We start from the raw sequence: 27,723 nt of genomic DNA, 5'->3' as shown, positions 1-27,723 counted from the left end.
TTATCTCTGGATAGCTTCTGGGGGCATTCAGTGGCAGAATTTGTTCTTTATTTTCAAGTTTGTCCCTTTTTAAAGTACTCTTCTTTTTTTATATGTCTGCTTGAACTTACAGCTGCTAACAAGTTACCTTTTAGAACAGGAAACAATTTTTTGGAAGAGAGAATTCAACCTACTTTGAGAATGCAGTTCATTGAGGGAAAATTAGACCATTATGTGACAAAGCACCATAATTAAATCAAAGCTTTTATTGTTGTAATCTAAGGGTTTTGAGGAGAAAGAAGCAGCAGAAATTTTTGTATGTTTGCATATTTATCTCCAGATTTGTCTTGTTGATAGTTTTGCCTTTTGCTTGCATCTATTATTAAGGGTGTATATGAATCTCTATAATTGAAAATCCAAGTAATTAAAATAAGTATTTTGGCTGTGCCATGCAGCTGCAGCAACTGACATGATCTGAAGATACGTATTTGCAGGAACAAATATGTATGTAACAGAATTGCTAATTTTAATAGCATTAATGATATATTTTTAAGAGAGAAAACAGACTGATCAGGGCACTTAATTTTCTTTGTCATCTTGATTATTTGGCTTGTGATATTTAATTCAGATGTAAATAGTTGTACTTTGCTTGGCCTGCTAGTAGTTTAAAAGCAAGGGATTCAGCTGTGCTCATTACAATGGCAGCCCTAAATTCTGAGCACAGTAAATGGAGTTGAAGGAGTGAGGAGCGTTAGGTTCTAGTCCTGAGAACGATAGAGTTGTTCCTTTCATGATGAGCTTTATGGTATGGAAGGCTTTAAAGGGAGGCAGTCTTTTGATATGTCTATGACTTTACCAGGTGATTTGCACTGAGTATTTTTTGAGCCATTCCTGCATGGAGGACCATGGCAGTAGTTTTGTGGACAAGTAACTTGTGTCATCATCTCCCTTCCCTCTCTTACTCGCAGTTTAAACTTCAGTATTTGTGGATCAGGTACCTATCTGGTGTCTGTGAAATGGGACAGTGCCAAAAAAGCTTGACATCTTTTGTCTGTCACAACTAGTTTTGCTTTTCCAATCTAGGCAAAACTATGCTGATAATGCATATATGGGTAATCAAAACAGAGCACTGAAATATTCACAGAAGTGATTGAGAGGAGCAAGACAAGAATTAGAGGTGAAACTGGACATGTTTTTGCCTTTTTAAAAATCACTCGAGTCAAAGCACTTTCTGCCCAATGCAGATGCTGTGCAGGGGCAGCAGTGACCACAGCAGACACTGTGTGGTCCTGTGGCTGAACCTCAGTAGGGCTGACATTGGTTTGCAGCAGGAGAGGCTGAGGGCAGAGCTGTTCAGTGCATCCTTCTCTGCCCCAAGGACAGGGCAAGTATGGCCCTATGTCACAGGAATGGCAAGAGGTCCAGAAACAGCAGGGAAAATCTTCACCTGTGGAAAACGCTCTGAGATCTTAATTTCTCACATGGATGGTAAGGGAATGGGGTAGGTGGATTCCTTGCTTGTCCATTTTACCCCAAATAGTGAGAGCCTGAAAGAAGTCTGATAGGATTTGAAACTGACTTGGAAAAATCAGGTATTTTTGGCCTTTTAGGCTCTCCCCTGCCATATTATATGTCTTAACTGTCTTTGATTGAAGCTTGCTTTTGTGTGACAACAAGCACAGATAAATACTTTCTCCTCATTTCATCATAAGAGAAGAAAGTTTTTTAAAACTCATTAAACTATATATTGGAAGAGTTTATTAAAATGAACTTTCTTAGAGATCTTAAACCTATTTAAACGTAATCATGACATTGGCCAGTGCATTTGTAGAAAAAAGCAGCTTCTCTATGGCACATTTAATGCTGTATTTCAGCAAAGGGAACCATGCCACCTTGTGGAAAGCTTTAGTAGTTGTCTTCCCCCGGAGTGTTAGCTTCTGCAAAGATGTCTGGTTTGGGAAAAGCATGTAATATAATTCATGTAATTGTTGTAAGAAAAGTGACTTATGCAACACATTTAAGCATTCATAATTTTCAGTAAAGAAGAAATGTTTCTCTAAGTACCGTGTGCTTAAGATGCAGTTCATCGTTTCATATCCATGGCGTCTCGGTCAGGTTTTCTGCAGAAGGTCATACAGGAGAAGTGGAAAGAGGAGAATTATTACATCCAGCTTCTTGGTTTCAGTAATTTATTTTGGTAGAATTTTTTTTCTTGAAGAGATGGCTCATAGTGCTTGATGAGGGTCCTAATTCCGCATGTGAAACATGCGCAACTAGAAATGAGCTTTGAATTGGTGCTTCCCAGGAGACAGATTGTAATCTTCCTGGTTAATTTATGGAGCAATGTGTCCCTTCCTAATTGAGTTTCAGGAAAGGCAGAAGATGCTTTTACCAATCCCAGACTGTAAATTCTTCTGGGTTGTCTTTTTTTCTCATTGTTATAAAACACGATGTCCCTATGTAAAAACATAGGAAGGTGCTATATTTTTTCTTATGTCCATATATGGAAACAGAACCTTCTGGGAAACCTGTCACTGTCTCTAGGAATGAGTGAAAAATGGGAAGCCCATGTGACTGATTTTCTCTAAAACCTTTTCCAGATTGGCCTGTTTGGCCTGACATTTGGCCATGCCTTTAATCTCTCCTTTTCTCTTCAAGCATGGATTTTCAAGTTCCCTATCCACATTGGTCTGCTCAGCAAAGCTTCACTGCTCCAGCCTCACCATTTTAAAGCAGGTTTTGGTATATGCCACAATCTAAGAATGGGAAGAAGCATTTAAACCTGTGGAAGTCCTAGGCATTTACTCCAAAAGACTGTTTTCTACTTTAGAAGCCAATAAATGCTCTGGATCTCAAAGGAGGAGAATGAGACTATTTCCAAGAGACAGAGCATCAGGAGATATTGATAACAGGTATTTAAATTTAGTGATTCACCTGTAGGTGAATGAAAACACAGTTGGAGACATGGAAAGTGAGTTGGTGATGAATTTTTTGTGGATTACTTGGCCTTTAGGATTTAACCAGATGGCCTTTGGCAAGCTGACTTGCTGCTGTTGTTAAAGTGGCCTGTAAACCAAAATAATCTATCTAAGCACTATTAAAATCCATAGCTTGGCTGCTTTTCTTACTATGGAAGCAGGTGTATGTGTTTTGGAGGCATTGTATATTTGCTTCTTTCTTGTCTTTTCCAGAAGCAAATACCCTGCCTAGACACAGGATCATGTGTAAATAATCAGTGTGTATCCTTGAGGATGGACATGAATCTGATTTCTGATCCATGTGAAGACTTAACCTGAGAGGACATCTTGCCATGTCCAGCAGTTCCAAGAAAAAATTATTTTCTTACAGTCAGAGCAGCTTCTAAAATTCTTGGTGCAAGCAGGGAGTATTCAGCATTTTCCAACAGTCCACCTCAGGCTGCATTACAGTCTTCTCATGAGTTCACAAAATGCTGCAAAAAAGCCTCAAATTAATTTCAGTCAATTAAATTGGAGGTGTTTATTCTGTCTTAAGTCTATTTACAAAAGATCAAATGATAAATCGGGTGTCTTTAACAGTTTTTCTTTTAAAGTGGTCTTTTTGCTTGGTTTTTGGATTAGGAATTTTGTTTCTTTTGAAACAATCTTTTGTTTTCATTCCCTAGGAAATAGCATTGGAAGAAATCTTGTGCCCATTCCTTTACCCTTATAAGGGAACCATAATGTGTAGTCCCATGCATTATTTTCAAGTTTCTTCTTAAGTGCTTTTTGTGGGGCTTTTTTCTGCCTTGACTAGTCTCCCTGACAAACTGATTCAAGTGTCATCTGCCATTCCACCTTTGCAGCTCCTGGATAGCAATGGTGAGTGATGGGGATGGCTGTTTCTAAACTGGTTTGGTGTTTCTGAGTGTGGCTGTTTGCCATCAGCAGCAGTAAGGCACCCTCCCAATCCATAGAGATGCTACAAGTAAATGATGCAGGTGCTTGAAAATGTTCTGCTTCAAAAGCAGTTTTAGAAACAGCCAAAAAGCAGCAAAATACATATCCTCAATGATTCTTTTTATAAATAGCCTTTTTCATGTTGTGCATTAGACCTTTCAGAGAATGTGGTTACTTGGTTTTTATCTCTGTGAATGATAGTTATTACTATTGGTATCTGTTGTGTCATTAGGTAAAAAACTGTTAATGTCATGACACGATGTACATCATAATACAGATTTCCATCTAGAGGACATTTGCTTCCACCTTGTTCCTAAATGGAGTCTTGTTTAATCAAATATGAAGATGAGTTAAGGGCAGGAAGATGCAGGATTTTCCCAAATCTCATGGATTTACTTTATAAGGGCATAAAGAGATACAGTAGTTTTTTTTTTTTTTTTTGTTATATTAGAGTTAAAATAAAAATATCTTTTTTATTTATATTTTAATGGATAATGTAGCCTAATTTCTCAAACCATTCAAGATTATGAGATCCTTCAAAATATTACATGTCTTTAACTCCTAGGAATCCCATATATTGTTGGGATCTAATTAGCTGTGAACCTAACACATGATCAGGACGTGAGTGCCTAAACAGTAGGAGGGATGTAGAGGAGAGATTTAACTTGTAGTCTTCCTTAGAAAAACACGTCACAAAGCCATTCATCATGTGAAAGAAAATGGAAACTGCTTGAATATTTACCATTAGTTCCCAGGTTTGTAATGCAGAATTACAAATTAAGAATTGCCTCTTGAGTTTGGGGGCGTTATCAGGATTTGCTTTGTTAAGATACACTTTGCAAAAGGTTTTCACTGTGCTGTGAGATTTCTGCAGGACTGGGAAAGGAGAAGATAAATCATAGAAACACTTTTGTTTCTAAATCAAAACAAAATATCTTCATGGCCAGTGAAGTTCCAGTATTGACAGTGGCTGTGTCTGCCACAGGTGTGTTGGCCAGGAATTATTATAATCAGGGTAGTAAGAGCATAGATGTCAAATGCATTCCAGGAGGATGAATGATGCTGATGGGAGCTGTGTGGGTCATGCTTTGGCCTTGGAACAATTACTACCTTTGCCACGAGTGGCCAGGTTGTGTGGGCAGTTTAGGTGCATGCCAGTGACCACTGTCCTTGTGAGGAGGCAGCTTCCCTGGTTGCCAGTCAGGTGAGGTAACACTGGAGGTAGCCTTGCCTCTGGAATCACAACTGTGGGACACTCAGTGTGCTGCTGTGGCCTCTCAGGCATGGGATAGATACTAGAAAGTGCTGGCTATATTTGAGAAAACATTCATATACCTATTTTATTTTTTTTTTTAATTATGTTGTTTCTTCCATGGTGGCAGTTTCTATTGCTTCCCTAGGTCAAAGTGCCAGTGTCATCTTCAGTACTTTTCTCATGCACAGTCCAGTGGAGGTGCACTGGAGGTGCACAGTCCAGTTTTTCTTGGCTGAGTCTGTGTACAGCATCTTGCTATGTAAAGCCATGTAACAAACGGTGGTGGTTCAGGAGAACACAGAAAACCCCAGGTTGCTGATCTAAGCAACATTTTTTTTTTATTCAGTTTCTAGTATTTTAATGTTGTGTATTTTAGTAGTTTTTAGTCACAATTTATTCACTGGTTTATAGTTCAACGCAGTAAACTTTTAATGGGCCAGCAGTACTTTGTGTGTGATTCTTGAAGGAACCCTCAGGAATGGACAGAAACTGGAAGAAGCAGCAGCTCATCATACTTATGGTCAACAGGCAAAAAGTTTCTGTGGCCATTCTGCAGACCAATGGATTGTGTCAGCAAGCAGCTCCCACTTTAGCACAGCCTGGGCTGATGCTGCTGGCAGACCTCCCTGTCAGCTCACCAGCATCTTTGCTAGTACAGTGCACAGGTAATCACTGCTTGCAACCTTTCACACTCCCCACTTGAGACCAACCATTTCACCTCTGAAACAATCTATGTAGCCTCTGTCAGCTTCAGCTATGGAATTGCCTCTTGAGTGTCTGCTCATCGTATTGCTGCAAAATGAACTGACAGATATTTCTGTACTTCTCTTCAATTATTTACATTACCTTGCCAGCTTAGGGCAGCTCAGGGAAATAGCTTGTTCTGGTTTGAAATATTGCAGTGTTTACCATTCAGTGGCATAGAATTTTAATGGAAAAAAGTGCTGTTTGTATTTATGTGTATATACAAATATGTATATTTATTTATGTTCTATATTGCACATGCACATTTTGAAACCAGCATGATAGAAACTTGGTGAGTTATTTGTCCATTGTGGACCAGCTGAAAGGTACATTTATGGAGGAAGTTCATTTAAAAATCAATTGAAGTGGAACACTGATTTGAATGACAGCAATAGTTAGATAGCTCTAACCAGCATGTATATTTATTTTTAGTTCTAATTTTCACTTTAAAAAATGAGCAGTTTTCCTTATCAAAATTTTCTGCATTTCATCAAGGAGAAAAGGGATAATATTTATTTATAAATCTTAAGATATGTAAAAGTGTGAGATGTGCCATACATCATAGTGCCATGTTGCACAGTTATGCATAATTCCATTATGTTTGGAGATGATGACTCCATGGTGCTTCAAGGAGACAGTGTGACAGTAAATGGGTCCTCAAATGTGGGAAGTCCACCAGGGCTTGAGGTTTCTGGACTCTGGATTCGTGCTTATTTGAGTCTTTTTCTGAAAAGTGGGAATTGATGAATAGGATTTAACTTCATTGACTGGATCCTGTTGTAAACATAATTTCTGCAGAAATCAAATTACTTGTTATAATGTTGCTTCTAAAGACACATGCAATTCTAACTTTAGTGAAGCTGGAAGTTTTTTCTCCACTGATTCATAAGGTCAAGAGTTCACTTAAAGGTTGGGAGCTCTTCAGGGGTTTTTGTTTCTTTGTACGTTTTGACGGTTTTTTTAAAATTTGGATGTCATGTATATTCCCTTTCAAATTATGCACCACAGTACTAAATAAAGTGCTGCTGGTGGCATTAGAAGCACTTCTATCTGTCAGCCTGAAGAAGAGCCTACATTGGGAAAATACAGCATTTAAGGTTAAAGTTAACAAGTGCAGAGCATTAGTTTTAAAGAAATGACTGCACATGTTCTTCATGCTCTGTAAACTCCTGCAGGGTTTGTCCCTACTGAGAAAACATGTGTGTGTGTGTATGTTTGCTGGGGTGTGTCTGTGTATCACAGAATAGTGGAATCTGCTTGAATTCTCCTAACAGTTCCGTTACTCTGCAAGATGGACCCAAATTTAAACATCCTTTATTAGCTTCTAGTGAAAAATACGACAGCCTTTTCTTAAATGAGGAGGCACAGTTTTTATTTCACTGTATTAAAATGAAGCCCAAACCATCCTTAGCTCAAAGCTAAGTGCATAAACCCATCCCTTTAGGATCTGAATTTAAAGTATCTGTAAAGCATCTAAAGTGAAAACCTGTTCTTGCTGAGAAGACTGGAGAAAAGAATAAGGTGATTTTAATTTCTTCTTCAGAAGGGGGTGTTAGTAGAGAATATAGTGTCCATTCTATTTTTTGCTCAAATGACTGGATTTTAAAAAATCTTGAACCAGCACAATGATCCTGCAACAATTTCTTGCTTTGATACAGCAGTTTGACCTCTGGCTGTAAGCCAGGGGGAACCACTGAGACAGAAGTATTAAGCTCAGAACAAGAGAGGGACTTTTGTCATCCTACACACTGAAGTCTGCATGTCTGGAAAAATGAGACTGAAGTGGCTTGAGAATGAGTAAGGGACTGTGAGAGCAGAAAATTTGATACTGACCTCCTCTAAAGAAGTAATTTATTTTAAAGGTTATTTTATAGCATTTGTAAAGTCCCCATATTTAATTCTAGGGGAGTTTAGTTTATAATCATCTGCCTGAAATGGCATTTATTAGTCATTTCTAAATTCTGTTGTGACCTGAATATTTCTGTGCTTATTTTTGTATTTCATGTGCATTTCAAGTAATAAAAGATGAACTACAACAGGAAGCTGGAAATGTTGAAAAGTCTTATTAGTATGTTTTCGATTAAGCATTTTGAATTTTTTGTAGCTCAGAACTTTTATGTGACATCTGTGAGTATTTCTTTGAGAAAGTAGATGCACTGCAGTCTCTTCATGTCTCTTAAATGAAACTGCTTGTTCATTAATTGCATAAGTTCTTTTTATTCTCTTGTTACTCTGTCTTTGATCTTCTCCAGTATTTTCATCTGAAATAAATGTAATCTTTCTTGTTATGCAGCAGGCTAATGTACTGAAACATGCTTCTTCTTCAGAATAGAAAAATAATATGTTATGATACTTGATCTTCCAAAGCATAAAATGATAGTTTTTTTATTTTCAAACTGTCAGAGAAAATGCAAGTGAAATTTCGAGGTTATGTTGGCTGCATAATAAATGGTTAATTATGTGGCCTACATGCTGTGTCTCAGGCACAAACCTGCTCAGTGGTCTGTGATAAAAGACCTTATTAAATATTCTAGTGATTTACGTATGGCTGCAGGCAGATATAACCTTTAAAAAGGAAAAATACAAAAGGAAACAAAGGGAAACTGCTCAAAACCAAGTCCTGTGGGCTTGGAAGTAGAGAAGAAATAAGTAGCACAGATTTAAAGCATCAAGTCAAACATACTCTTAATGCAGATGTGTTCATAGTGGCTGCCAACAGCTGTGTAATATGAAAAGCAATCTGTCTGTGGTCTTGTAATGTGCATCAGTTTGTTGTTCTCAAACTGATGTTCTAATTAATTTTCACCCTATAGTGGCATCTTTTCTATCCACGCCCTTATGATCCGTCCACTTTCCAATACTGCTCTGCCATTGGTCTTGTGCATTTGATCTCTTGTAGTCTTTCTAGTAGGGGATCGTATTGGCTTTGTTTTTCTCAATTATTTTATTTTCATTTTCTTTAATGCTACATGCTTAGCACTGCACAAGGCACAGCTAGAGTGTGAATTTGCTTATGGTTAGAACTTTGTCACAGTTCTGGGTCCCTGCCAAATTTCCTTCCAGAGTTCCTCTTGGAAGAGCTGCTGCAGAGCAGAACCTTGCCCTGTGGTGTAGGGTTTGAAATGCCAAAGAGAAAAAGTGTGATCTGTGTGATCTTATTAATTTCTTCAGTCCTAAGGTTCCCCAGCTTGAGGAAATGTTTTGGATCAAAACTGCATTGAAAGAGAGGTTTACACGTCTACACAGAGTTCAGATGACAGCATTTGAGTTTGATTCTTATGTTACAGGTTGTTAACCCTGAAACATTAATTGGACTTGCACCTATTTGAACATAGGTTCCCCAGAACTGTAAAACCAAGCAGCAATTACCTGTGTTTTCATTTTTGTTCACCTGTCTTTTCATGGGGTAGTGTGTGATAAGATGGATTTTTTTTTTCTCTATTTAATTTCTTTGCACAGTGTCCTGCAGCCAGGCAGGAAATATGAAGTCACTAGTCAAAATAAAAATACAAGATTATTGGCTTACTGTGGTTTAAGTGACATTTTTTCATTCACTTCTCTCAGCCACACAGTGTTTGTGGTAGTATCTTCGATCTTCCCAATCCCAAACAACAATGTTTGCACAGTGTACAATTCCTAAGTGTCTTTCATCCTGCTGTACTTATCACCTTCTTTTGTTTTTCTTTAAACCTGTTTTTCTTTGCCAGTCTTGAAAAGAGTCTGGGGGCAAGCACACAGCCTGACCAGGCATAGAAAACCTTCTCTAAGAGAGAAAATAAATTAGATAGACTACTGTAAGACAAAAGTTGGCATTGGGATTACTTTGAAATTATGACAGGCCAATAATTATTAATTGCCACTAATTTTCTCCAAGCCTCGAGTAGAGATGCATAATAAACTGGCATTGCCAGGAATGATGATTTTATTGAGCTCCTAAGACTCTTAATGAAGAAAAGCTCTACTCTGTTTCTTGGCTTGACTTGGTTTGCCTCTAGGTGTTAGCTCCAGAAGACAATAGAGTGCATTACCAAAGCTCTTTGGGGTCAAGGGAAGTACTTTGTGTCTTGGCTTGTCAGTATCCTTGGTGGGAGGAAGGGAACTGGGATGCTGTGTTAATGTGTTAGAGCACTAAGCCATTCTGCTGTCACCTAACTCAGCCAGCCACGGTCTAAGAATTAGGTCATATCTGCCTGGAGACACTAGGTGGTTTGTTTCTGCTGGGTTTTGTGCTCTTTTGTTTTAAAGAGAAGAGAATCTCTAAGTCAAATAATGAAAGATGAAAAAAGCAATCAACAATAAAATGTGAAGTGGATCTCTTACAATCCAGCTGCTGGCAATATGCAGAGAAGACAGACATGCAGCCATGCATGCTCAGACTTCCACTTCTCTCCCACTCCACAGCTGTTTTTATATACTTCTGTTATACTGATGCTGAGTGGACCCTGGTATTTGTCACGTGTTCCTGGGTCCTCCTATTTTCTAGCTCTGAAAATCTACCTGGAGGTCAACCATGACTGCTGAGCCACATGAGCACATGTATTCACTTAACCACAAAATACAAAGTTTTTGGTCTTTAAGTGTATTTTGAGCTAAAGAATGTTACTTTTTTATATATACACTGAGGTACATGCATTACCTTGTGAGTAGAATGTTGAGTCTTTTTAGGATTTATTGAGAGGTTTTGGTTTGCAGAGAGCTTTTGGGAAATTAGTTTGTTTTCTGAAACAGTTCTGAAGCATTTTGTTTGGGTTGTGGTAAGGGCTTCTTGTGCAATACACAAAAAGTTGTCTGGTGCCAGAAGCCAAAGGCTTTCTCTTGTCTACCTCACAAGAGGGAATAGAAGCAGGGAAGGAAGCCAGGTCCATCACATGGAGGGCAATATTTGGGGTAGACAACAGTGTGGCATTCAGTTCACTGTACTGTTTTGACATTGGGCTGCATAAATACAGTGGATGCTGCCACCAGAGAATTTCAAACATGGAATAAAAAAAAAGGCCAGGAAAAAGATAGCAGAACAGTTCACCATCTTTATTAATAAGAGATTTACCTGCTGTCAAGTTGAATTGATAGTTTTTCATCATTTTGGCCTTCTTAAGATAGACTCTCTTCAGTGCAAGGACTGCATAGGTTGGATGGACCTCTGAGCAGCCTGGTCTGGTGAAAGGTGTCCCTGCCCACAGCAGGGGGACTGAAACTAGAAAACCTTTAAGGTCCCTTGCAAGCCAAAGCATTCTGTGATTCCATATTTATCCTTGTGTTCAGAAAGCAGCTAACGAATTGCAGATGTAGTTGAGATGTGAAGGGCAACAAGGAAGCAGTAAGCTTATTGTATATATTTAGTTCTTTACCTCTCTTATGATTTAAAAAATGTTTCTCTCTGCTAGTATTCTGCTATTCAGTTTAATATTCAAATACTTGTAAAAATCCCCTTTCTTCTGGTACAGTATTTTTAAAGCTTGTAAAGATAAATATTTAATACCCCAGTGGGTATAGCAGCACTTTTAGCAAGATTCACGAGCATCTAATGTGCCTGAAACAATTCTGCAATCTTAAGATTAGACCACCTTACTAATTGCTAAAAAACATTTTTTTTAGTATATTGTGTAGCTCTGAAGTGAAGAGCACCCCTGTGTATTGACCCCTCCTTTGTCTCCTCTTTCACCTTCTCCTTCATGGCCCTTTAGAATTGAAAGTCAGCACTTCTGTGGGTTTCCAACAGATCTGGGTCAGGAAGCAGCAGTGTGGGAGAATTTGCATGTTGATTCCCTTGTTTGCAAAAAAAAAAAAAAAAAATCCCCAAAAAGGCTGGAGGCATGAAAGGCTTTATTTTTTCTTTATTTTTGCCTACATGCCCTAAAGGGTTTTATGCAATTGCAGAGCGTATTTGCTGTCTGATCCCTGAGATGTCATTGGAGTGGGTACCAGAGGTACAGGAAGCAGGATCTTGGGCTGGGTTTCCTGCTTGGTGGACTGAGCCTGGATGAATTCATTGTGCAAACTGAAAGAAGGAGGAGATAAGTTTTAAAGGGAGGGAGAAACTCATTAATCTTTTTATCCACTTGTGAATTTTATTCCTCCCTTAGTTTGCCAAAGTTGACATATTATGCATATTTAAAATACCTTGGTGTTCTGGGGTAGGGTTTTTTTGAAGGCAGTTGTTCCCAAACAGCACACCAGTGATGATGTGTGAGCTTGATCAACTCACTGACTTCACAGCAGGTTTTAGAAGGTGGCAAGTGAATGTTCAGCTTTTGACCTCTGATTTATTTCTTGCATCCTAAGAAGGATTGGTAGCTGTAGCATGGGCTTGCTGTTGCAGCTCGTGGGCTGTGTGCCCATGTGGCACCGGGTGCTGCTGGAGGCAGCAGGGCTCCCAGCAGTTTCAGCACTGCCTTCCTTCCAGCAGCTCCCAGGATCTTTGTCTGCTTGCCTGAGGGCCTGCAGGATGACAGCAAAGAAAGCTGTGGGGCACAATGCAGCAGCTCAACCATGAGTGTTGGTCTACTATTGCTGAACCTTTAGGGACCATCTAAAGCTGTTGGAACCCTGGATACTGAGAATTTTAGACTTTCTGTTCTTAAGGCACTTACCCAGAAGGAAGGACTGCTTTTGACCTGGGGCTGTGGAGAAGGTTTCTAAAATGGAATGATAGAACTAAGATCACTGGTGTGTAGTTTGAATAGAAGTGTGTAATGTCAGATGGTGGTAAATTTGGAATTTAAGGTTTTGGACTATAGCAATATATAGAAAGCAAGATGGAGGTTTCAGGGCAGAGGTTTCTTTCTTCTTCACCTTCTTCATGGGTCTAGGTGGTACTTTGGTAATTGGATAGAAAATGCCACACTGCAGGTCACGGGTGTTGGGTCATTGGGTTAAAAGTAAAAATAATTTAGGTGTCAGTTCTTAATTGGACAGTTTAAGTTTAAAAGACTTTGTAGAGAGAGAGATATATTGCCATTTTTAGCTTGTTGGCTAGAAGCGTTGTATCACTCGCTGTAACATGGATAAAAATTAATAAACATCTGAGTCCAAACATGAAATACCGTCTCTTGAGCTTTTAATCCCAACTCTAACAGAGGATAAAAAAGAAGGTGAAACATGATATAAAGCATTTGGTGTGTCTGGTCAGGATGTACACAGTAAGCCTGTTGTACCCATTGCTGGCAGTGTACCCCTAGTTCAGAGTGAGACACCTGTAATATTCTCTGGAAGAAGTCTTGGTCTTGTAGACAAACTCCTATTGACTTAGTGTGAGGTCTGTATTTCTCCCACCATATTGCCTGAGAGAAATGAGCAGGTTTTGGTGTTTTTTCAGAATTAACGCTTTTTATTCTCTACCTTTGAAGATGTAGGGTAGAGATGGTGCCATTCAATTTCTTCCATTTTGTTTTGTTTGCAAAAAGTACCATATGTGCAAAATAATGTTGCCTTGGCTTATTCTGCCAATTGACTGCTCTGGTTGGCTAACTTTTTTCTGCTAAAAAATGTATAATTAGTGTGTTTTATTTTAAAGGTAATTTTGAATTTCTTCTAGAAAAAGCCTGCTCTTCTCTTATGGTAACTTACTTTCTTCTTAGCTTTGAATTTGTTATTGTTAGCTACCTTACGTAAACTTACTGTAGAAGTGATTCCTGTAATCCACACAAAAGTGTAACTTTCTGGTTAAAAGCCACACAGTGGGTATCTCAGAGACATAATCCAGTAGTTCAATTAGAGCTCTAGATCCTAGCTAAATTTTCAATTCTACTCTATCTATAGTTGTGCTTTTTCCTTTTTCTTTTTTTTGTATTTGTGTGTATTCTAATATTTGCTGTTCACTTGTTTCCTCTGTTATGTTAACAAAATTCTTTAATTGAAAGGTATTACTGTTACCTCCACAGACACCCTTGATAGCAAGTCATGAATTCTTCTTTGTTCATTTGAATGTTTTCACCTTGCCATTCACAAATTATACTTTCATTTACTTACCTTTGAGCATAAGCCTATCTACAAGGCCTTAATTTTTTTTCCCATTCTAGATGGAGACCTTTAACCTTAACTGCCTGGTTCTGTTGTATGACAGATATTTTTTCGTTTCTTTTCAGTGCTTTGCTGTGAGATCTCTGGGCTGGGTAGAAATGGCAGAAGAAGATCTGGCTCCTGGAAAGAGCAGTGTTGCTGTGAACAATTGCATCAGACAACTCTCTTACTGTAAAAATGACATCAGAGATACTGTTGGCATTTGGGGAGAGGTAAGAACAGAGTGAACTTCTTCTCCTCATGGAACATCCCTCTTGAGTCGTAAAACATCTCAAAGGAACAATAGTGTAGACAGCTACGTCCATGTTCTGTGTTTGGGATTTCACTACCTCAGCCTGGCACTGCCAAATATATAAAAGGGTTCAGGGAAAATGTTGACTTTTTTGTTCCAAACTGCTCAGGACAGCAGATGCCACAAGGAGCTTGCTTTCATGTTACATCTGGTCCAGTACACACCTGTGCAGTGGCAGTATTAGGGACATGCAGGCCAAACTGTTGAAATTCCTCCTGACCAGAGGTCTGAAAGTGATGCTTTGTAACAGCATTTTCAGAGGTTTCACAATGACTAAGGGCTTTAAGGAAACCCACACTTGCCTGGCTTATGGTTCTGAAATGTATGAGAAGATGGTTTATCTTACAACGATTATTTTATCAGTGTTTCAGAAGGAAATTAATTCTATGCCATCAGTCTGTCTGTTAGCTCCTCTCCAGTAACTCTTGAATCTATGCACCAGTGTGGTGCTGTATTCAAGGATGCCAGATTCCCACACCCTGAGAGGAAAAGAGAGAGCCCAGTTTTCCCCTTTGGTGGTTTGCTGAAGGGTCAGTGTGCCTTCATGGACTGAACCACGGTTGGTCTGTGCTTCTTTCTGAGTTGGCAGCAAAGAGAGAATAAGATAACACTGGGGAAACTCGGGGAAAACTGAAGGGAGCTTTAGGTTTCGTGATGTGGTAAATAAGTGTGCTGGGGACAGATGAAGAAATGGAAGATGTTGAAGGGTCAGTAAGTGAAACAAGGAGGGAAAAGGTGGGACATACAGAGGGCATAGGAGACAAAGCCACATTACAATATCTTTGTTATGTGTTTGTTCATGGAACAACTTAAACTTCTGCCAAATCTTATTTTCTATCTCTCTCCTGATATATTTTCAGAAGGGTTATACTAGTGTGGATTGTCCACACAAGATCTGAATTCACAAGTGTGAATATTGCTACTTTCTCTTGTGTGATCTAAGAAAAATGGCACTGCTGAACAAAAAATAGATCAAAAGAAAGACTTGTCTACATTTCAGTAAAAAAATCAGGAAAAATAACATTATTTAAATATATTCAACAAGTTATTGTTGCAGTCTATGGCTCAAGTTCACTGTCCTAGCTATGACCACAGCAATGCCAAGATGCTACAGAGGAGCAACTGGGAGAAAGTGTCCTTAAAAATTAAAATTATATTTAAAGGAACACATTTATAGTGTTCTATCTATTTAAAATAATTTCAGAAGGATTTTCACATGTAAGAGGTATATATTGTACATATAAATTAACAAAATAATGTTTTCCTTTCCTTCTTACACTTGGGAACAGTTTTATTTGGGTAATACAGCTAGAGAGGCAATTAGAGATGTGTCAGTCATGGACTTTGGACTTACTGCTGACCCCAGGAGAGAAAATACCCCAATATCTTTACATGTGTGTAATTTCATTCATTTTTCAGATAGGAGCACTTTGATCAACTTGAAATATATGGTTTACTTTGAACTCTCATGAGTTGGTTTAAGAGTTAATGTTCACAATTTTTATATTTCTCTCTGTCAAGCTCCTTGTTCTTTGTTGGAAACCATTGCCAGGTTTTCAAGCCAAGCTGGTGAAAAGTTTTGGTCCTCTTGAATGGATGTTTAAATTAAGAGTGCTATTAATAAAAAAAAAAAAAAAAAACCTCAGCCTGAAAAAAACAATACAGACACTGTGCTTGAATAGGTGGTTCCTGAAGTAAATTGTCTTCCTGATTTTAAAAGAGTTCATTACATCCAACCACATTTTCCTGCCTGCAATGTAAGGCTTCAAGAGTGATTAGAAGAGGCGTATGTTAAAGAGGAACCTGAAAAAATTATACTCCATCACTGATGTATCAGATGGAGCAATTATAGCAAGAATCTACTTTGAAGCTAAATGACTGCACGTAGGAATTTTAAGATTGCCTAAAAATTTACTTTAGCTAGAATGTAATGAAAATGAAATTTGGGTTAGAGCTAGCCCCAAGTTTTCATTATTTAAAAAACTACAAAACAAACCACAAAACCTCCCACACCCTGTGTAAAATCCTGACCCTGCAGAGGCTTTTTTAATATTTTTAATGTGGGATTTCATGCCCTTTCCTCCAAAAGAAATTACCTCTAAGTTTGGAACCTCTACTGTTCTGTAAAATCAAAAAAGAAAAATGCTATTCATCTGTTTGTGTTTCTCTTTTGCCATGAATTACATTTCTGTACATTGCAATATCAATTACATGAAAAAGATATCTTCTTGCCGTTGACCTATATACTGTAGCCTGTAACACTTCCAGAAAAACTGCTGGGGTTGAGCCTCTCTTTCCTTTATTCACTTTCCCTCCATGGCTTTTCCTCATCTCAGACCATCAGATCTCTGCAGCTCTTCAGCCGTCTGAGACATTAAAGCCTATGTTCAAGCTCCTAGCCTGTCTAAATAATTTCTTTTTGACCTATGCAGTGCTTTCATCTCTAAAATAGCTTTTGTATAATAAGGCAACAGAATTTAGCAAAATATATTTCTTCTGGCTGCAGACAAGTGATCCCCCTGAGCATTGCAAGAATAATTTCCTGTGACTTATGTTGCTTATCTGCCTATTCTCCATTTTTTTTCCAGCTAATTTGGATTCTGTTTTGTTACTCTAATCCCAGTGTATTTTGCATGAATATTTTTCCTTCTTGTAATAATTTCCTTCTGGAACAAATATATAAGTATAAAATGGGTCCAAAAAGAAATCTTTGTGACACTTGGTAGCATTCTTCACACAATTTGTTTACAGCTTTTGACCTCCAAGCAAATTTCTCCTTTTTTTTCTTTGTGATGTTTCTTTTTCTGTTGGCCACTGATATCTCAGTGCTGCTAGTTTGCCCCATTTTTTTGTATGACTATCATACCTATGTCTGTTTCTGGTTCTCTAGAAGCAGCCTACATACCCAGCCTTGCATCTCAGCCACAGATGTGCTTTTTCCATCAGGCAAAATATGCTTGTGTTGGCTTTGCTCATACCATGTGTCACCTGTCTCTCCCACATCCCTCTTGGTACCTGCAGTGCCAGCTCTGCGTCACAGCTTCCCTTGGAATCCCTGTTAGGAGATCTGGGGTTGGGGGAGGAGATGGCAGTGCCTGGGCTTTGCTGCCTTGCCTACAAACAGTGGCAGAAAACCCTCACAGAGTGACATGAATGTATTTCTTATACAGACACAAAATTAAACACCATAAAGACTTGAGCCACTGTAACCAAGCAAGAAAAGGGTTTCTGTGTCACTGAGGTGAAGAAAAAGGCCAGCTTTGAGCCACTAGTCAGTAGGGATTCAGACCTTTTCCATTCTTTCTGTTCACGTATAGATTCTAGCACAAAAGGGAGGAAACAAATTACTCTATATTTAGCTGATAGCTTCTGCCTTCTGATCAACAGAAGCTTATCTCACTGCTCAGCTATAGGTCCAGGATCATTTCTGCAGGATCTTGAGGTCTGAAGAGTCTGTGTAAAGCCTCCAGGAAGAGGGATATTCCATGGGATAGAAGAGGCAGCAGACCTATTACAAATGCTGTCAAGAGAAGGAAGATAAGAATTTGTGAATTAGCACCAAAAGGAAAATTTCCTCTAAATTTGTTTCCTGTAAGCGAAAAAAGCATTGTCCTTACATGCCAGAAAAACTGGTGAGAAGTCCTAGCTCCAAGATTCTGCAGTCACTGGCAGAATTCACATTCAGGTCTTAATGCTAGATTTTCCCCTTTAATCTTTCTTCAAAGAGTAAATCCTTTGACATGTACAAATTGCTATCTGTTCCCATAATCCATTGGTTAAAGTTTATGGAAACAAAACACTTTGAAGGAAGGAACTCTGCCTAAAAGTATATAAGCTTTTTGGTATAAGCTTTTGCTATGAGGAGGACTATGACTTGTCATATATTTGGAAGAATTTGCTGAAAAACATACACACATAACTTGTTGCATAGCTCAGTAGTTTGGGTCGGAATGAATTGTATTTGAAAGACATCAAAGCTTTTTGCAATTGGGATTGTTTAAAAATACAGTATCAAGATAACATCTTGGATCTCTTTCACACCAGAAGTATGTGAAGATTTTATTTGCTCCTGGAACAACCCAAAGGTTTGAGTAAAGATGAAGCTAGTCTGAACAGCAGAGACATAACACCTTGAGCCCAGGCAGTTTGAGAGGGTGATGTACTGTGTTATTGTACTTTATCTGGAACTGCAGGGCAAAGACATGTACCTTATACTGGAAAATGACATGCTGAACCTGATTGATCCCATGGACCGCACTGTTCTGCACTCGCAGCCCATTGTGAGCATCAGAGTCTGGGGCGTGGGGCGTGACAATGGTCGGTGAGTGCTCACTCTTCTTGTCTGTCTTGACTTGGTGCTATTTTGGTCTGCTAATACATAGTACACGCTGTTCTGTCCCAGGGCCTGTGAGGAGGTGGGTAAATTATTCTTCTTGCTGGTGTTACTTTTTAAACTCTGCTTTTTGTAGTGTATCATTGATATGCTGTTTTGTTAAACCTGCATTGAACAAGCCTTTCAGATTCACTCAGGTGCATAAAACTGCACATGTAGCATTGATTTGTTTCAGATATGTGTAGTACTTGTTGGTATAAAAGTATGTTTTCAAATACGTCTTGTAGTATGTTTCTCCTGGCTATGTGAAAGCATGTCTTCCTGCTGGTCCAAGTTAAATGTACTGCCTATGCTCTGACTGTATGCGTGTGTTTCTGCTTTCTTGAGACATTTAATGTGATGGAGAAAAAAGCTGATTGAGGGAAAAGTAATGGGTTTAAGTCATTACTATTACTTCTAGTTCTTGATGTAAGAAAATCCTCAAGGGTGTTGCAGAAAACTGAGGTTTGTCCCTGAAATGTGCTGCCTGTGAGCTGAAGTTGTTCCTTGTGGTAGGGAGCAAACAGGATTGTGTGCTAAAGGCCTTCCTGCCCTGGAAGCAGTCTTTCCTTTGGTTTTGTTCCTGACAGATCTTTCCATGGCATTCTTGTTAGTCATGTAACAGGGTTGTGAAAATTACTTATTCGGAGCAGGACAATGAGCTATCTCCTAGTCTGACTGGGCATTTTGATGTAGTGAAAACATTGCCATACACATTGAGAAAGTCCAGGATCTTAGGACAGTACCCATCCTGACACAAGGATAGTATGGATTGAGTAACACTAGCACACTTCTGCTTTTTGTGTCCATGTTTGATAATGGTCAGGTAAGTCCTGCATGACCAATACTGGCTGTGATGGAATAACCACATCATTGGATAATGCAAGGGTTGCTGATGTCGTTTTTCTGGACTTCTGAAAGGCCTTTGACATAGTCTCCCACTGCATTCTTCTTTCTAAATTGGAGAGAGATGGATTTGATAAGTGGCTCATCCAATGGATGGATATGCAAGTGGTTGGATAGTTGCATCCAGAGGGTTGTGGTCAATGGCTTGGAGTCCCAATGGACATCAGTGACAAGTGGTATCCCTCAGGGATCTGCACTGGGGCCAGTGTCACTTAATATCTTCATTAAGGATATAGATTAAGGGATCAAATTCACCGTCAGCAAATTTACAGATGACACCAAGCTGAGTGGTGCAGATTACAGTCCTGAAGGGTGGGATGCCATCCAAAGGGACCTGGACAGGCTCAAGAAGTGGGCACATGGAAATCTCTCCATGTTTAACAAAACCAAGTGCAGGGTGCTGCATCTGGGTCAGGACAACCCCTGATATTAAAAAAGGCTGGGGGGATGAACAGATCCAGAGCAGCCCTGCCAAGGAGGACTTGGTGATGCTGATGGGTGAGAGGCTGGACATGACCCAGCCATGAGCACTCACAGCCCTGAAAGCCAAACGTGTGCTGGGCTGCACCCAGAGCACCGTGGGCAGCAGGGAGGGAGGGGATTCTGTCCCTCTGCTCTGCTCTGGTGAGACCCCACTGCAGGGCTGCATCCAGCTCTGGGGTCCCAGCACAGGAAGGACATGGAGCTGCTGGAGTGAGGGACATCAAGTTGATTGGAGGGATGGAGCACCTCTCTAATGAGGAAAGGCTGAGAGAAATGAGTTTGTTCTGCCTTGTAAAGAGAAGGCTTCAGGGTGACCTAATTGTGACCTTTGAGTACCTGAAGGGAACTTAGAGGAAAGAGAGGGTGAGACAATTTATAAGAGCATGTAGTGACAGATCAAGGGAGAATGGTTTAAAACTGAAAAAGAGTAGGTTTAGATTACATCTCAGGAAGAAATTCTTTACTGTGAGCGTGGTGAGGCACTGGAACAGGTGGCCCATAGAAGCTGTGGATGCCCCATCCCTGGTAGGGTTCAAGGCCAAGGTTGGATGGTGTTCTGAGCAACCTGGTCTAGTGAAAGGTGTTCCTGCCTAAGGCAGGGGAGTTGGAGCTAGATGATCTTTGAGGTCCCTTCCAACCCAAACTGTTCTGTGATTGCCAAGATATTTGCAACAGTAGGGGTTTGGGGTTTTTCATCTCTAACTTTCAATAGGAAATGTAATTTCAAACATGGAAAATTCCTTCCCAGTAAAAGATTTTCTGACACTTGTTTTATCTGCCTCAAAGTCTCTGATTACCAATGGCTAAATTTCTAAAAGAAAAGGTGACAAATTTTTTAGGTGACTGAAGGTTTCTAATTTTTTTACTCTTATAAATGACTGATAATCAACTGGGCGTGGGTTAACTATTTTTCACTTCCATTGGTACAGATTTTTTAGAGATCTAAAAGGGGCAAATCTAGTTTGAAATCCTGGGAAGTAAAAAGGTTTTAAGTCCTAATGAATAAACCATGAGAGTTCTTTGTTTGCATCAGAAAATGGGTGCACTACACCCATTCAAGTCAGTTTTTGTATTACCTTGCTTCGGTCAGAAAATAAACAGAGCATTTTAAGGGGCACCTAAATTTGATGCAGCTTTACAGAATAAAGGATGCATTTACAGTTCTTGTCTCAAATACTTATTTTTTTGTCAAATAAAATCATTCCATTATGTTCTTTATAAAATAAGATAATGAATCATATTTCTTCAGGCTGGGTACCTTCTTTTCCTGAAGGCTGAACTGGTCATGGATGTTTTCAGGAAACATTTAAGAGAAATGTACCTTTTGCAATCATGTGGCACCAATAACCTTGTACGCTTTTGATGAAATGTATCTGGGGGTGGAAGGCAGTTGCAGACTCTCCTAGATGAACATAAGCCCTATCAATAGGGCAGGAGTTGTTGGGAAAGCTTGGGTGTGCACAGGTCACTCTGCTCTGACCTGCTGTGGTACACAACAACATTTACCAAAAGCTGCGTGCAAGACATAGGAAATCTCTGATCCCACTCCTGGCCTTTTTCATGCCATATCTGGGGGCCAGAGATGAATTCCAGTTCTGCTAAGACTTCTGTAGAAACATATGTCTCTATTAAGGAAAAATGTTTAGATGTGGAATATATGGGAGAAGTACAAGTCCAGTTTTGAAAACACAAACAACAAGAACCCCTCAAACCCAGTTCTTCCTTTTGGTTATAAGAAGTGGCCACTTTCTCAACTGTTTTCCTGGAAGGATGTTTTATACCTGACGCTGGCAATAGAGAGGAAATAGACTAATTTTTCTCATGTTTCTACTGTAAGTAGTGGGAGCAGGACTTTCTGTGTTCAAAGCGAACATTTCTTGTTTCTACAGAACATGACATTTCAGTTGCTGTAAGGAACAGCAAGAAATAATTTAATAAATTTTAATATATGTTATGTTAAGGTATTAAACACAAAGTCATAATCAGTTTTTATATTTCATTTGCTGGTACACAAATGTTCTTAGCCACTTTTATTGGAATTTGGGTTTTTTTAGCATAAGAAATTTTATTTCTTATTTAGTTTTTTCTTATTTATTTTTTCTTATTTATCTTAGTTGTTAATAAACTTTCCTATTCATAGCCATTTGTAAGAATTTTGATAGGTGCTTTTACAGAAATTTTGTGTCCAGAATGACTTTCAGGACTGGAGCCCACTTTTTTTGAAATTTAATTTTTTTAATGTTTTATTGACACATTTTTAAAAATAAGATTGTAGGAAAAGTAGTGTAGCTATTACTTGTAAGTAAACTCAGACTGCATGTGGTGTTAAATAGCAGAAGATCAAAACAGCAAGCAGAAAGAACAAACTTCTGAGTGCATAATCAGATGTTTAATATGTTTTGGGCAAAGAGATATTCAGTGTAGGAAACGTGCTTGGAGGGGTAACATAAAAGATGTAGCATTTGCTGATGAAGCACTCAGACACAAGAAAAAAAGCATTTGGAGACAAAATAAAAGGAGAACACAAGCTGAGAAAATCATCTTGTTGAGCTGGGAACTGCACTGCAATTCTTTTGTGTACATTAGCCCACAGTCTTTCATTCATCCTGGTAAAATCACCTGTTGCTGCTGAGGTGAAAAATACCAAAGCCATTCACTGACTGCAAAAGCAACTTTCCCTGATTATGGGTTTGCCATCACCAGGGGAAAAAAAATGAAAAAAAAAAAAGGCAGCAAGGGGATTTCTTAGGTGGATTAAGTGTCCATGAAGTTGATGAAATCCCAGTTTCTGGTGGGAAATTCTTCCAGAAGTTGTTGCACATGAATGTCATTAATTAGTTATATCTTCTATATCTTCTATGCAAGAACTTGCATAATAAAACATATTGAATTTATTGTGAAAGGTAGTATTTAAATTTTAAAACACTGTAGAAATGTATTTTTCCCTGTATTGATCTATTTGAACCCCAAAATGCTCTGCAGACCCTCCTTTTAGCTCTTTTGCTTGTACTAATTTATTTGGGTAGTTTCTGCTCTAGAAGATGAAGAGATTTTTCTAATGACACATGAGCAGATGATTTTCTAAGCTCTGCCATAATGAATGATTGATGAAATACAGAGATCTGCTGATGAAAGTTTAATCTGGGGATGTGGCTGCTAACTCACCTCAGGCAGAAGCATCTTCCAGGAGACTGTAATCACTCTCTCCATAGGTTACACTATTATCCTGACCTTTGGAGCTTCTTATTTAACAGTCTTATTTTGTTTTTCATCCCTTGTTTTCAATTGAACAGTCAGTAGAATATGTTTGATTTTAAAAGGCCTGGAGTGCCTTCATAGATTCATTGACAAAAGCAGATTCCCAAAAATTGGTGGGTATGCATGTATGCGTACACTGAGCTCCTATGTTTGATACATGTTTACAGGCATTAAAGGAAAATAAATGCACTGTATATGTGCAACCCTTTGGCAGACTTGGTTTCTTAGGCAATACCTTGTGATTTTTAGAAGTCAAAAACCACTCTCCTTTGTACAGTCTTCCTCTCCTGCTGTACTGAAAACAGTCATGATGATCCATTTAGTATTATTTGTAAATAAGAACAGTCCTTGCAGTTGCATAAATAGTTTGATTTCAAGATCAGTTATGTCATGGTCACATGGAGGTGTCACAGGTGTATCAGTGAATAATTGTCAGTGCTGTGTTTGCTTCTTAACTAGCCATACGTGCCATGTTTTTCTCCTCGTCGTTAAAAGCGCATTTACAGCCGCAGCCGACTGAGGGCTGTTCTTTTCACTTGGGAGCTGCACGACTGTACATTAATCATTCCTCAGGTTGGGTTTTGTCTCTCCTCCTAGACTGCTGGTGCATGGCCTTTGCTTTCTGAGCAGCTCACTAACAAGGAAAAGAGGAAAGGCAATGGCCCATCAGTTTTGTAAATGAGATTCCATTAGCGCATTTCCCTGAATTCTCCTTTATCTTCATTGCTCTTCCACCAGTCCAAAGCCGCCTCAAGTTTTAAAAAACCTACAGAACTTTAATTACCTGGAAGATCACAGTTTCTTTTCTCCTGGTGACTTTGTACAACAGCAGTATATCCAGCTGAAATATTCTGTGGTTAGCTGGCAAGGAGGGCTGTTGGTCAATTCAGGACACGTCCTTGATGGGACTGAATATGGAACTGGATGGGGTGTGCATCTGGTATGTTGGACATAACAAACAGCATGTGTCTATTCATCCACTAGCTTTGTCACTAAATAGAGCAGGTTTGTTTTCAATGTATGGTTGATGTGTTTTCCTGCCAGGCAGAGGAGGGAGCATGGTTGCTGTTGGTTCTAAGGCGATGGCAGAGGACATTCTCTGATATTAAGGTTTTCTGACCACAGACACTCAGACTGGATGATGTGAATGTATTGTGCTCCTTCCTCTGCCCCAATAATGTCCATTTTATCAGGTGGGGTTGTCCATTGCCCTGCTTCTCTGAGCTGCTGCTGTTTTTCTGCCGCCTAGACATAGGAATAAAATGAAGCTGAGATTCAAAAAAGGGGAGGAAGGCAGACAGAGCCTTGAAGTAGAACAATGGATGCACCAAAGATGAGGCTCAAGCTACCTCAGAAAGGAAAGCAGACAACTGAATGAATAGATAGATGCCCCAGGCCAGATGGATGTAATCCTCTAAGGCTGAAAGGGAGGAGAATCCTGATAACAATATGAATTATCTGAGCTCTGTTATCTCAGGAGCTGTTAGGACAAAAAAAAAACTTTTGGGGTGATATAACAGAAAAATGGGACAGATTTGTGGAAAAAGAGGAAGATATAATGTAAAGTTATGGTTCAAATTCCTCAGAATATGGGGAATTAAAAATAGTATGCTGTCCTGCTTCTTCCATAACAAAAATGTCTGGGTTTCAGAGGAGTTTAGCACCTGTGCTGTCCATTGACTTCAGTAGGATCTCTGCAAATTCAGTGTATTTAAAAATCAAGTGTCTAAATTCAGTTTTAGTGTTTTTTAGCTGCATTGTTCAGGGAGGTGTTTAAGGTTTTTTTTGATTGCCTTCCCTCTGAGGTGATGATTGAGTCTTTCTCTGATGCTCTGAGTCTTTCTTCAATTCTTTGAGAGAAGCTTATCAAACTGCACAAGATAATGAATAATAAACCTTTTCTTCTGCATTAGGGACATGGCCAAGAAAAGCAAAAAATAAAATAAATTAAAACCGAAATGGTGTTTGCACCTGCTCTTCTGAAAAGATAACACCTCTCAAAGAATGTGTAATTTCAGCTGAGCTCTTCAATCTCTGAAACACCATTAATCAATATTGCCTATTCCCTTCGGTCCCTGTAACCTTGGAATAAGGACAAAACATACTGTAAGGAATCACTTAAATAGGGCATAGGTGAAGGATTACACTGGAGGAAAAGGATTTTACTGGCTTTTCTGACCTCTCTTCTTAGCTGGATTTTTACAGTTATCTTTTGCTTTTTCTTATTCCCTAAACCAGCTGCATTTGAAGATCCTTTTCTGTATGTTTTGGTAGCATTTTCCCTACTCACTAAGAAATAGTTTAGGTAGTTGTTTATGCAGAACTTCCCAATTATATCCATAAGTTCTGTCATTATTGTTTGGAGGTGCAGTGTGTTCTACGAGGGAGTAATGAAACAACACAGCTGTAAAAGGGGGAATCCAGTCAAGCCTACAGAATTAATATGTTTTAAAGTAACGGTCAAGTGGGTGCAAAAAGCTGCATGTGAGCATTCATACTGTGATTCATTAAACTACTTTATTTTAGCTTTGGAATTTAACATGAAAGACACAGTAGGCTGAAGATGCATTAAAATAGGCTGGTATTAACTCGAAATGTTAAATAATTTGAAACACCTGTAGTTTTACACCAATGGTTTTCTGTTGCTGGTGGCTTCAGCTGGGGCAGCATCCCTCTATCTTTTCTGAGTAATCTCACGAATGAGATGAAAAATTATTACATAGAAACACAGAATCAGGTTGGAAAAGACCTCTGAGGTCATTGAGTCCAACTTTAGAGCAATCACCACCCTGTCAACCAGACTGTGGTACCAAGTGCCACACATCCTGTCTTGAACACCTCCAGGAATGGTGACCCCACCACCTCCTTGGGTAGTCCATTCCAATGTCTAGTTACTCTTTCTGGGAAGAAATTCCTCCTGATCTCCAACCTGAACCTTTTTAAATAGTGCTTGAAAATATTCAGCTGTAAAAGTTTCAGTTAAGACAAATAGTATATCTAGACATGGACTACAAATAACCACTGTGATATAGTAAGGTTGTCTCAATAAGATGGCATATTGAGTCCCTGGCTTAAAGCCTTTATACAAATTTGTGCTACAAAATTTCCACCCATTCCTTGGTATTTCAGCTATTAAACGCTTTAGGATACAGCTAGAGTAATCCATGAATTTAAGTGACTATCAGAGACATCCCACGAGAATGGCTGAGCTGCCTGTGAAAATGTTGTGGCTTGGGAGAGCTACTGACTGCCAGTTTGGGGTTGAAATCTGATGAGTTCTACTATTATTTTCCTTGCATGTTAATCAAGCAGATGCTGTGTCTAGACTGGATTTCTGTAAGTAACTGCTGCTTCAACTCTATAGCAAAACAGTGATGAAAAAGGAGCTGCTGTGCACTCCGTAGCTGTCAACAGAAAACATCCATCAACAGAAAACATCCATCTTACTCCTACTCCCAGACTCTCTGCAACCCTCCTAGATTTCAACACCCAGTTAGAAGCCTTGATCTTACCTCACAGTCAAAGATGGTTTAAACTTACCTTATTTACTTTGTGTAGTCATCACTTGGGTGCATTCACCTTCTGTTGATTCCACTCCAAGGAGGCTGTGCAAACAAAAAGTAGCATCTTCCTTCCCAAACAAGTTGGAGTCAATGGAAGGTGCTTGCCTTTCACTCACCCACTTTATCTTCAGCAGGGCTGAAGTTGCTCTTAATCACACATCTCTCAGAGGCTGTATCAACATGGGGACTGTGTATAGAGGGACCCATCTATGAAATAAATGGCTGTCAAATAATTGAATAAGTCTTTTCTTTAAAACAAAACAAAAAACTCAATAGCAACTTTTTTGTATTCTTTTGTTCTCATCTCAAGATCTTGTCTAGTCTAAGGTCTCTGTAGATGAGAGAAAAGCAAATTAGTTCACTAGTGATTTTACTTTGTTAGTCTAATGTATATTGAAGCTGTTCAGTTAGTATTAAAGTGGACATGAAAAAAACCTTCTGAGAAGAAAAGCCAAAGAAATCATAGGCCACTGAAGAAAAGAGCAATGTTTTACAAAAAATTATGCCAAGAATACTTACTAACTAACTTGCTGGCTAAAAGTTCATAAATCTCTCTGCAACTTTGATTGTAGTATGTTTGTATGAGCAGTAAATGACTTTTCTATTGTGTAGTGGTTCACTTGAAAATGCCAACCTTTTGCAAGATATGTGATTACTTATTGTTTTCTATTGTAAGCAAAACTTTGACTTCATAAAAATTGTTACTTGGCAAATAATTTCAGAAAAATAATTGAGAGGAAAAAAATATTTTGTGCAGCAGAAAATATTTAATTTAATTATCTCACTGTTATGATAGTTAATAAATTGTGGGACATTCACCACTTTCTAATGTAGCAAATTAAAAAGTAAAAGTACAGACAGTGATGTGTGGAGCTTTTCATCCTGTCCAAACATCTTATGCCAGTATTGTTCTGGTTGTTTAGAGAGAGAGTACA

The 27,723-nt window shown here is 38.9% G+C and overlaps 1 protein-coding gene across 7 annotated transcripts in view; it reads left to right on the top strand.

Annotated features, from left to right (window-relative positions):
* The window catches only part of APBB2 (amyloid beta precursor protein binding family B member 2), a 90,908-nt gene that overhangs the window by 34,508 nt on the left and 28,677 nt on the right, over nt 1-27,723 (top strand). For 5 of the 7 annotated variants that reach the window (XM_062493479.1, XM_062493478.1, XM_062493476.1 and 2 more), the window contains 2 exons: nt 13,980-14,126; nt 18,400-18,527. In XM_062493479.1, coding sequence (XP_062349463.1) covers nt 13,980-14,126; nt 18,400-18,527 — 275 coding nt within the window. Of the gene's footprint in view, nt 1-13,979; nt 14,127-18,399; nt 18,528-20,541; nt 20,548-27,723 lie in introns of all 7 variants that reach the window. The other 2 variants (XM_062493472.1, XM_062493471.1) reach the window with 1 other exon arrangement.

The sequence above is a fragment of the Cinclus cinclus genome, chromosome 5 (assembly GCF_963662255.1).
Source record: "Cinclus cinclus chromosome 5, bCinCin1.1, whole genome shotgun sequence".
Taxonomy (NCBI): domain Eukaryota; kingdom Metazoa; phylum Chordata; class Aves; order Passeriformes; family Cinclidae; genus Cinclus; species Cinclus cinclus.
The sequence above is the reverse complement of the archived record's forward strand: the minus strand, read 5'-3'. Positions and strand labels throughout refer to the sequence as shown.